General features: G+C 37.8%; 1 protein-coding gene across 3 annotated transcripts in view; it reads left to right on the top strand.

Moving 5' to 3' along the window:
* Window positions 1-12,545, top strand: part of LOC131671787 (protein O-mannosyl-transferase TMTC1-like) — a 91,749-nt gene that overhangs the window by 31,153 nt on the left and 48,051 nt on the right. For all 3 annotated transcript variants that reach the window (XR_009302572.1, XM_058948510.1, XM_058948511.1), the window contains exon 2: window positions 8,920-9,097. Coding sequence is in view for 2 of the 3 variants with exons in the window: in XM_058948510.1 (XP_058804493.1) it covers window positions 8,920-9,097 (178 nt within the window). In the remaining variant the exon portion in view is untranslated. The remainder of the gene's footprint in view (window positions 1-8,919; window positions 9,098-12,545) is intronic.

Raw genomic sequence — 12,545 nt, forward strand, 5'->3', positions numbered from 1 at the left:
CTCGCGAGCAGCAAAAAACATTCTCGAAGAAGAGGCTATCTCATCGTCCATTTTACTCGTTCGTTCCTTCGTTCTCTTAGCTGGAAGCGTAAAAATCTCGAGGCATTAATCATCCATTACCTCGCGCGGAAGTTTAACGTGCTGAAAAGAAAAAAAGAAAGTCGTTGGAAACAGAGAGACGCTGCCGCGGGCACAACTTTCGATTGCCTGTTGATCTGCGTATAAAACCCCGCCAGTGAGTTTTCAATAAGAAAGCTCGCTTCGGGTTTATTGATTCTCTATGCTACAGCCACACCCACGCGTAATTTTTTTATTTTTGCCGGCTTTTCTATAACGTTACTCCTGTAATTGGAGGAAAAGATGAAGTGCGAGGCAAAAGAGTGGATAACAAGCAGAGAGAGCCCGAGCTATGATTTAACGACATCATCCGACTTTAATGCCTCGTTACGGCGACGAATAGACGCTCGAATTACTGCCAGCGGAGTACTCGCTTTCAGAAGAAAAATCTGACAGGAGCCACTTATACGTTCTTCCCCTTCTCTCTTTCTTTTAATGATTTTTTCTCTCACTCTCGCGTTGACGCTTTTTTTCTCTGCAGTTGGCCAAATCGAGCGAAATATTTGTGAAACCAGACAGTGTGGCGAGGAGGAGTGGGACATGTAATTCCATTCTGTACGAAGAGAGAGAGAGAGAGAGAGAGAGAAAGAGAGAGAGAGAGAACGTCCCGAACAAATGTAATCTTCCGTACATACACGCAGCCTACGTGCGAAATATCCAGCGCTTGCTCGACGTGACGCGTTTCCTCCTGTGAACAAATGCTGGATTTCTATTTATTTCCTTTCTTCCAGTGCCGAATGAAAATGTATGAGAAAAATAAATGAATGTTGACATTGCAAGAGCGTTGACCTATGTACATCTTGCGCCCGCACTGCAGCTTCTCGCTCTCTATCTAGTCGAGAATTTTCTAAAACGAAAGTTTTCCTCGAACCAACAGACACAGAAAGAGAATTTTTTTATATACTTTGCGCGAGTGCGCATAACTTTAAAATTTTCACATGCATCTCTCGCAGACGAGCGCAAGAATAAACGTCTTCAATGCTTTGAGTTAGATGTTTATCCAGACTCCAATTTTTTCCTCTTCAGCCCGCGCTAGATATTTTTTTTTTTGTGGGAGACCGCTCAAGTTTTAAGCGCGTATTAATTTCTTGCATAAGATGAGCGAATAGGAAAATAATACTTTTATTTATTGTTTTTTCCATAATAGATTAGAAATATTTGTGTACTGTGTCGCATCGAGTAACGCATGAATCACTCGACGAAAATTGTAACGTCATAAATGTGAACTAGAGCTCCAACAAATTTATATTCTCCATTTTCATGTTTGTACTTTTTTCGCATTGGTTTTCTCGTAGTGCACACAGGCAGTGAGAAATACTTTTCAGAAAAACGTCACAAATGAAATAGTTGAAAAATTTGTTAGTTCTTTGGAAAGATCTGATTACGACGCAAGTGACTCAAATCCATAAATTAGAATGGAAAGGCAGGGCAAATCGGCAATGCGAAAAGTGTAGGCTAAGCCTACACTTGCTGGCAATCGTAGCCGTGGTACCGCATAAGAAATGCAGTATTCGGTTGAGTGGCGGGGGGGGGGGGGTGGAGCAGGGAAAATCGCAAGCTTTCCGGCTGGTAAAGCTTGACACCTGGCCGTTTGCCAGCGGTCGACAACAGGCGTCCAAAATTATTGCGGCGCTGCGACATCGATGTTTGTTTTCGTCGCCGCCCTTTACTCGCGACCAATACAAATATACATTGACATCTTTTTTCGTCACTGTCTCTCTTTCTCTCTCTCTCTCTCTCTCTCTCTCTCTCAAACTAGGATGAATTAACAATTAGTCGACAACTGAGCGTTCATGTAAATTCCAATTAGTGTTAGCTCTCTGTCCGTGGATGTGTAGTGCTTTTAACGTGATTGATGCTTGATTCATGCCAGAGAGAGAGAGAGAGAGCTCAAGGTCGTTTGTGTTTATCCGACGAGAGCTCGCTTTGCGCTGACACCCCATCTCTCGATGGGGTGTCGGTAAGCTTCGACCGAATCGAGTGGAAATACGAGTGAGAGTGTAATCACGAGCCCGTTTCATTACGCGCTAAAATCCTTGGCCAATTTGTTGATCTGCAAGGAGACTTGCCATCGAACTGCTACCGCTAAGAATATAATTTATGCGCTGAATACAATCGTCGTGCAATTGAGTAATGCGTTAATGGATATGGATACGGTTGTTCTGCTGGTAAAAGGAAATTGCTTTTTGCAATGGAATTAGCATCTTTTCAGGGACGTGAATAACTGATTACTCCATTCGTGCGAAAGGTATAAGATTTAATATCTTTAAGTACCTGTACTATATTCATTTTCACGGATGACGTCATCGTCACCATGGGAGCAGACAGATGGTACACTGCTATATTCAGGAAGCTGGCGGATGACGACATGATCAATTGACCAAGTTCGCTATCAATGTTGTATAGTTTGATCAGTCCTGCTATCAATTATGTATAGATCGGTAGTTTAATAATAGGCTGGTTGTTATGTTTTGGTAAGTGCTATAGTATGAACGTATCAGTACTAAGGGTGGATTACATTATTTCTTGATGTGAATGATATGTGAATTTTTTATATATAACCTATGATCATAATTGTAACAAACAATAGTTCGTTCGAATTCAGTCGCTTGCCATTTATACAATTTAGAAGCAGTTTGGAAGTCTGTGGTAGAGCTTTCTAATGACAGTGAAATCCCAGTGAAAAGGATAATGGGGTTGATAGTCACAAGAGATTATAGGTATTTACTGTCGGCAATTCGCTAACGGCCGATACGAGTCCATCAGAATACACATGTACCCTATGACTTTTTTATGTAACGAACGGGGATGACTGGTTTTGGAGACGCCAACAAATCGTCAGAGAGCTTAAATATAATAATAGTATTTATGATATATAATAATATTTACCAAACATCCTAGTAAATAGAATATTTGCTATAAGGTTTATAAACGTGATCGACCAGAAAGTGAGCATTTATAAGAAATACTTTTTGTTAACTAACTACTAATGAGTAGGTATATAGTAGCCTTTCTTATCAAGATCAACTATACTCACGGGTCAGTCCGTATATCTATCTGTAACTATGTATTTTTAGAATTTTTAATGCTTTGTCTATATGCGTTCATTATTTGAACTTTAATATAATCGAGATTGCTACTAATTAGTTTGTCTGCTACATATCTTTTTGTAAACTGCGAAAAAAAGATAGTATTTCTATATCTGTTATCAAAAGAGAGTCATTCATGAAAGAAAAAAGAAAAAAAAACAATTAATGAAAAATGGCGAGTAGCATCTCTATCGTATATGCGTTCGTGTATGTCGTGAGAGTTTTTATTCTTTGAGAGGGAGTTAGTAGAGGATCTAGCTACAATTTTTTCTCAGTAATAATTTCATCAGTTTTTTCCAAACTTTACCCGTGATACCATAATTTCATTACAGTTTGGTGTTGTCTTCTTAAAAACATCATTCCGCTACAGTTTGGCGTTATGTCTGTGTTACAACTTAAAACCATAAAACACTTTTCGTAGACTCAATTTCAACAGTTTTTCTTGAAAATCACTTAATTAAAAAGAAATATCGTCTCTGAGTCAATCTTCAATCTTCTTATATAAAAATCTTATATAAAAAAGGAGATGAATTGGAAAATGTCGCGTTTTATTCGTGATGTGACGGCTGAAAGATGGTCACGTGGTATAACGTATCACCAATATGCATATATATAACTGTGTCGCTGATTCGATTAGGCGCGCGAAATAAGTCTTTTTGAAAAAATAAGATATTACATTTCAGGATTATGCTATTTATTCATTATTACTAATCAGTAGTTTGATTTTTTCATCTGTAAAAATTTCAAAATTCTCGATATAGTAATAAACAGTATAGTAATAAACAATATAGTAATAAACAATAATGTAGGATAATCATCCTGGATAATTGTAGTTGGAAAGATCGTTGAAATAACAGTTTTCAATATGATAAATTGTGAAGTTCAAATATATGAATTATAAATGTTTTGTAAATAAATTAACTTTCCTATTGCAAACTGTAACTAACTAATGATAAATAATATATATAATATATATATTAACATTAAGCAAAATATCAAATATATAGTCAAATAATTATTTTGTACGAAAACGATAAATTAATTTGAATTTTTAACTCTAAAATCTTAGTAAACAATCAATTTTAAGTAGGTTTATTCATTTCTTCTTAACCGTAAAAAGTCAACTAAAATTTGCTGTTTATAATATTAAGTTATGAATAATATTATACATCAATAAATATTTTTGGAAGTAATATTTTTACTTCTCCCGAACTCCAGGTGATTATTTATTTATTTAATATTCAAAATTGACAGTTGTTAAATTTTTAAATTATATAATCATATATGTATTTTATCGTGTATTGGAGTATTTAAGTTCGTTTTCAAAACCGTTGGTTTATGAATAGCCGATAAATTGATATAAAAAAATGAAAAAGGTGACATAAGCGCGCGAAGCGCGGTAGACTTATATAATGTTATATAAAATAAACATATATAAAGTTTTTAGAGAATGCAATTATATATGATGTATATGTATTTTTATGCCTGTATACATACATACGTATAGGTGTGTAAACTAAACGCTTACATTTTTATAAATCTAACTGCCTTACGCTCTTTTATTGTTTCATTTCCGGTGTAGATTATTTTTGTTTACGACAAAGCACTCGACGATTTTCAGCAGCTCGGGAGTCGATTTTCCAGCGGTCAAACATACCGTCATAAAATAATTTGATACATTGGCGGTAGGCTTTAAAAGAAAATTAAGAAAACGAATAAAATACATCGGAAATATGTGCAGCGTTGCCGCTTGCACATATTTGACATTTTAAAAGAGAACGTTTCGAACCGAGTATTTAGTCGTGAAGCTATCCGGAATAAGTAATAAAGTAAAAAATGCACTTGATCAAAAAAAGCTGACCTAATAAAGCCGAACGATATTCGTCAAGCTGATGTTTCATGAAAAAATTAAGCTATCGTTCGTGAATAAATTAATGAAAGAAAAAAGAAAGCAGAACAAGATGAATCTGAGCTTGTTAAGCGATTAAAGCTTCATACTTAAATAAAACAAGCACGTAATTTTATTTCAAAATTAGATTTGATTTGACTTATCACCAGTAGCACCACAGATGTCAAAACCATCTCTAGGTAAATCTAACACCATTACCAAATCAAGCACAGCCATTATTCCACCGATCAATTTGGTATTAATAATAAAAAATTCTGATGGAACAGAAAGTCGTCTACCACTGCAATTTAAAAATAAAAAAATGAGAGATTAAAGCCTTGTAAGAATGATAATTAGCAATCACGATTGAAAATTTAAGAAAAAGAGACAGAAGCTCACCTAGAAGAAGTGCTTGGAAGAATAAGAAGTATCTAGAACATGATCTAAGATAAGTATCTTATTAAAAAGTCCATTCCAAAACCAGACCGGATTAAGAAAGTTCATTTGAGGACTAGATTATTACAAAAATATTTTTTTAAGAGACGCATAGCAGAGTTTCTTTGAAGTGAAAAATAATTTAAAAAATCACTTTTTTCGTATTGATAAAAGTTATCTAAGAAAGAGAGAGAGAGAGAGAGAGAGAGAGAGAAGGCCACGTGGGAGGGATGAAAGATATAGGGAGAGAGAGATAATGTTTCACTATCACTATTATAAGTGATTGAAAAATCTTTCTAAAATACATTAATACTGTTAAATTCTTGAATTAGTTTGAGCAATGAAGGAAATATACCTTTCTTGTATAAAAGTGTTCTTTTATTTATTTAGAATATTTAACTTATTTTACAATTATTTATATTTTAGTACATAGTTATTGAAATTTTGTATAATCTTAAACAGCGGTAGGCTGCTGTATTATTAGGAAAAAATTGTCTTGCTTCAAAATGAGGGCACACGTACGTCAATAGATGCACTTATTTTATTTGGAATAATTGATAAGTATGTGTTCCGGATGCTTCGCCAGCGAGCGAGAAAGTTTCCTGTGGTGCATCTGTGGTGCTTCTGTTCGGTATATCACTCGGTTTGCTCGCGTAAAGGAAAATAAAAAAAAATTAAATTAAACAGATAAGCGGAGTGTCACTTCGACGATTACTGGTGAACGCGCCAGTTACGAGATTGCTATCGTCCGAGTATCTGAAAGGGATTGGGCGCGTTCGGACAAGTAGAGGTATAGGTGCTCGCCTCTTCTTTCTTTTCGGCGTCTCTTCGAAAAATGAAGGAACCAAATGGCCTACGTCTGGTTAGTCCTATGATAGTAAGTCTATGACCAGCAAATAAAAGAAGGAAGCGATCCGTGATTAAAGAAAAGCGTATGGTCGGGGCGATAAGCGCGTTCGGTAGAGATGCGCTGGAAGCGTCTCTCACGGAGAAGTCGCGGGACGATAAGGGCCCGAAACTCTCCTTGCAAAAGCGCGTCGCAAGCTCGCTAGCAGCACTCTCAGACTCATGCGCGAGCTCTTGCGCATCTGGCAACTAGGAACATCAGTTTCCAAAGCTAAGAAAAATAAGCGGAGCAGGGTAGCAGACTGCGCGATCACATGAAATATGGCACGAAAAGCTACACGTCCGAGCCTTTGGGCCGCCAGAGAGGGAAAATTTCGGTGGTGGCCGGTTAGCGTCTCTTACCCTGAGCGCATCCAGGTAGACTGGCTCTGAGACTCTAGCAGGTCGGTAACCCTTGCGCTCTAATAGCATTGTACCCGTGTTAGTTTAGTCTGTGATTTTTATCCGTTTCTTTTCAGTTGTTTATTAGATTTAATCCACCGCTTCGATTACTTCTTATTGTTTGAATATTGCTAATTCGATATTTCATTGAGTGATATTTAGATTGAGATTTTCATAAGAATAACATTGAGAGTTGATGAATAATTTTATATAACTAAAATATAGTAATCATAACTGCCAGCGTTATGTACTTGCTTCACTTTTTTATTACGATTATTGAAAGGCTAAAATAACGAAGCGAGCTTTTTTCGATTGACTTGATGTTTTCATACTCCAAATGTGCTTTGATTTATGAGCTCATTTCGGATGCTCACACAACACTCAAGTACGATAACTCACAGTTATTGCTCTATCATAACCAATTTTATTAAGTAATTTGATTTTTGTCTATCGGCTATTATTACATAGGACATTAACAATTTTAATCCGTATGGGCAGATAGCAAGCGCCTTGAAAAGTAACTTACATATGAAAGTAGCTGCTCCTGTAGTCCTCTTATAATAATAATACTCTCCTATATAAAAAGCAGCCAGACAGAGTAAAGTTAATTTATGCGTGATCTGATTAGTTTAAAGATACTCACGTGATAAACTGTAATGTGATGGCATATATAACATGTTGTGTACGCTCATGAAAGTTTACTGCAGATTTTGGTATTCTCGTGAAGAATGATTAAACGTTAGAAAAGTATTGTATATCAGTATAGTTGACATGCATTTAATATGAATTAATTGATTTCATTATACTAATTTCCAATTAAAAATCGACTGATATCTTGATAGAGAAATTAATTGAATTTTACTCATTGCGAAAGATTAGCTCCGAATAAACAATGTGAGCAATAAAATATATAAATCAACAAATTATCACGATAAAATATTAGACAGTGATTTCAGCGTTATTCAGTTATATCAAATATTAGAATTTTTTTTGAAAATACATTAATTAAAGCCGTGAACATCTATCGAGGAATGTTATTTACATGGTGAAGAATATAATGATGTTCTACATCTTATGTTAGATTTTTTATCATGTTTTTGAAACTTGTGACTTTTGATGTCTTTTTGTGTTGTTCTACACAGAATTGTAGACAATAAACACTTAAAACTTCATTAATAACATTTTTAAATTATGAATATAAAACTGCATATTTATTTACCAATAAATAATATCGTCGTCTATATCTCATATTGAATCATGAGAATATATAATACATAATAAATTATCTAATGTTTAATTTCACTACTAAAAGTTTTGGTCTATATTTGTGCATTAAAATGAATGCGAAAAAAGAAAATGACGAACGATGAATTGGTAAATTTGCCTATGATAGCATTCAAATCGTTTCACGATCTTGCAAGGATATCACCGTCATATTATTGCTAAGTTATCAATTGATACATAATTAATAGTGGAAATGATGAATCTATATAACATTGATAGCGGGACTGATGAATTTATCATTACATGATCCGCCAGTTCCCCGAACATAGTGGTGTTCGCAATATACAATCTGTGAGCTCCCATGGCGCCGATGACGTAATCTGCCAGAATAAACATAATATGACTATTTAGTTACTATTCCTGGAGAGAGGATACAGTGATGATTTAAGCAAATTACCGCAAAAAGGCAATTACGCATGGTCCGGCGTTTTAGATTAAACTGAGATAGAATATTTGAGCTGTGTGATAGAGTATCCGTTTATAAACCGTAATATAGTAAAAATCAAATACGATCCGTCATTTTCACCATTCCGTGTCCGATAGAATTTGATGTAGTACAAATATAAATGAGCAGTTCAGTCACACATGAACAGTTTGCTGAAAATGTTGTCATACTAACGGATGCAAATGAAAAATAAAATAGCACCAGCTTGCATCGACCCTCGTCTCGTGCAATATGTAGCGGTGTCTCTGTTTCTCTAGCTACTTGGACGTAATTCGATAATCTAGGTGCCGCGGCACGTTGGCGGCATGTCCATCCAAATGAAAGACCAACATACGACGACGAACTAATCTGGGATACGTGTGTCTGCTTTACAGATTGAACTACCTGGCGGCAGGCTTGACACCATCGTGGTACCACGCGACCAATGTGGCACTCCATGCAGCGGCATGCATGCTTGTTACCCGAGTCTCGTTGAGCGTTGCAGCGCTGAGGCCTGGGTTCGCTGCCCTGACCGGCCTCCTCTTCGCTACTCATCCCATTCATACTGACGCGGTAAGCTTTTCTCTGTTATGTTTACTCGGTTCGAGCGAGCACTATCTGCGCTATTCCAGCAACTCATCCGCTAGACAAACTGCTGGATTAGAGAATTTACGTTACTAAACATGCATATATATATATATGATTGAATGAGACTTTTTCGATAAATCTTGTTTGTTTTCTTTGTTTAATTTTACTCACTTTTTGAAGCGACTCATTTGACATTGGAAAAGCAGCCTTTAGGAAATTTTTTGGCAAACAAACTGACATGCGCGCAACAGCCAGTTCGTACTCTTATGTACTTGTGAAATTATCATTTCATCGAGCTACTAATTCGATGCCCTTATAAATTAGATTCGGAAGCTTCTCATTGTCAGTCATCCTCTAGAAATGACAGTCAAACTCGCGAGTACATACCAGGCGCAAAACCCAATTTTGCAGCACACAGACATTAATGAAAAGCCAAACAAACACATTCGCCAAATGCACGAGCGCGAACGCGCGCGAAACCAATCACTATAACGCAGCCAGCTCGCAGCGCAGAAAAAGCATTTGGTTAACGAACCGCACGTACGCGAGTGTGTCTGTGGGCCATTACCGCCGATGACTTTTCGGCATCAATTTAATTGAGAGAGTGAGCATCGTGGAGCGAGAGAAAGAGGGTGGGGCGGGTGATCAGTTTGCCGAGGCGTGTAACTATACGCTAGGAGGAGCTGGCGAGCATCTGTTTACGGAAATGATCGAGTTACCGAAGGAGCAGCGCTTCGGCCCTTGTGCTTCATTCATGACTATGTGCGTGTGTGCGCGGCTGGTGTGATTGAAAGGAGCTGCCTTAATTAACTTGTAGTCCTCCCTATTCTACCGCAACAGCCTCCCTTCTGTGTGTATGTTTACAGCCCAGCAAATGCGCTCGAGAATAGCAAGCGAAATGCCCTCGGTTCTTACCTGTCAACAATGTCTCTCGGTGTAAACTGTGAGTGACTATGTGCTTTGAAGATGGTCGTGGAACTTAATTCTTTCATTTCTCTTATGAAAAACTCTTCATTTACAATGAAATCACATTAACGGTATAAACAAACTAATTGTTTTCTTTAATTTACCAAATATGATATTTTTTAAAATAGAAACCACAATATCAGTTTTACCGTGCTAATCTTATATACTGTGCCTCGATCTTGCACAATTGGACACCCACAAGAAATATCATTACGAGGAGAAAAAGTAGAATTCCGTGAAGCAAAAAATATAAAATGTTTTAAAATTTGCTTAAATATATTTTAAGCTAAACGTGCGTGTGTTTATGAATATTGTCTAGTCCTCAATATGGGGACGTGTACAAGTACGTTAGAATTATATCGGATGATAAAAGATCCACTTTGACGGAAATCGCCAGCAGCTCCGGAAACACAATCTCACGTTTGTATCGCAGAGCCGCAAGGCGAGCAATCGGCGAAACAGTTGCTCTCTTCTACTACTGCCACATACGTACGGTGAGAGAAGGAGGGAAAAAAGACAAAAAGACTAAAAAGAACAATCCAATTTTTCTTTCAAACTCATACAATACATTCCGCCAATAAAAGTCCTATTCTTTGTAAGCCGCACGAGCAAACTTTTTAATCGCTTCGTTTCCAGACAACCAACGTTTCAAGTAGAAAAGGGCACCAAAAACAAAAGAAAGAATCCTTGCGCTCGCGCGTGTCAGCTACATAAATCAGGAACAAATCAGTCGAGCCTTTTGGCCCGCGACATTGGCGCTCTCGGTGACAAGAATCGATAACGAACTAGCGTAAGCGTACAGCGAGACTTGAAAACGCTTGAAAATTCTGACAACGGCTCTCCATTGTCCGATTGTCGATCACGAAATTTCCGTCAATGTAATTTTCCGCGAGACAGCAAAAATCATAGATACGTTTAATTCTCTTTCTACCAGCAAGCCTAAGCATTTTTTTGCACTACTGAGACATCTTGAGCACGGCTCGATCGCGCGGAAAGCCTTTGCTCTCGGTGCAGGGGAAAAGGACTTTTACGAGCGAGCTAAGCGGCCAATCAACATTCTTTAGGTTTTATTGTCGCAGCCGTGATTGAAAGTCCCACGTACGCGTTTAATTCTACTAATTACTTGGTGTCTGATTAAAATTTTAATATCCGACCCTTCTATACCTTGCAACCTTCGTCTTTCGAGCCTCGTCCCTGCCCCCCGTGATTGCGCCTCGAGTACCCTTCGCTCGCTCTTTGACTGGCCGCCCTTCCTCCTTCCTAGCCTTCATTGTCTCCGACGCTTATATTCTCTGACAATGTCTTCCCTTCACTAAGCCTTTTATGAGCGCCACTTAAACTTTTTATTTTTGCTTAATCGCTTTACTTTCAATTTCAACCAGTTAAAGCGCGAGGGCTTCTGTGAAAATATATGCTTGCTTTCAACTATGTATTTGACTTTGCCGTGTGTCAACTTGTTACGATTACTCGTGATTATTCGCGCGCCTCGAGAACGAGTTCACCAAAATTAATAATGTCCGATGAGATAATCTGTCGGAAATGAGCTTCTGAAAGATTGACGTTCTGACAATGGAGAGAGCATTCTCGTGTTGACTTTTCTATTGTTTGCCAATGAACGAACCGATGATTTGCTAGCTTATGAGTTTTGCTTTAACCGTATCGCTATTCAGTATCAAACAAATGCTGTCTTCGTAAAATGGGGTTTTGATTGAAAATAGCTGCGCGGAGCTTACGTGTATTGTGCAGCAAAAGTTGGAAGAAATAATCGATTGGCATGAAATATTGCTTGTCGAGTCCTCGATAATGGGCTTTATGTCGCAGCGCAGCAAAAAACTCGAAATAAAGCAATCGCAAACTGTAATACAACGGCCGACGATGCAAACTGATCAAAGGTCTACGTGACCACGGCCAAAGCTAATACTCGTCGTCAAGTTGGAATAAAAAAAGAACTTTGGAATGTGCCTCGCAAGCACTTTGTCTGGCCGTGATAATCAAATCAGCAACCAAATGCCCCTACTTTCGCAGGAGCAGAAAGGCAGAAAGGCGGAAAGGGGACAGGAATACTCGTATGTGCGTCGCGCACGAACGTCTGATAATAGGCCTCGGCCAACTATGCTCCGTGTACACTCGAACAGATCGAAAAAAAACTCGAAACCTCTTTTATTAGCTTTTATTTCCTTCATTAGCTGGCTTGCTGTTTTCGCTGTTTATGCGCGCAACAAATTGCACCTTCAAATCGATCCGTCACGAGATTGCGGTTATATTACGTCGCGCCAAAGGCAATTGACTTGAAACAAATGTTTTCTCCCTGTCTGCCTCCCCGAACGGACATTTCATTAGCGGATATTGCCAGGCGACGTCATCTCTTTTCTCTCGGCAAGAACGCCAATTGGCATTATTCTTCTGTCTTCAAGTGTAGCTTGCGATAAATGGGGATTATCTGGATTATCTAGACGTGTAGGTATAT

The sequence above is a fragment of the Phymastichus coffea genome, unplaced genomic scaffold (assembly GCF_024137745.1).
Source record: "Phymastichus coffea isolate CEN01 unplaced genomic scaffold, Cenicafe_Pcof_1.1 PCOF00135, whole genome shotgun sequence".
Classification (NCBI taxonomy): Eukaryota; Metazoa; Arthropoda; class Insecta; order Hymenoptera; family Eulophidae; genus Phymastichus; species Phymastichus coffea.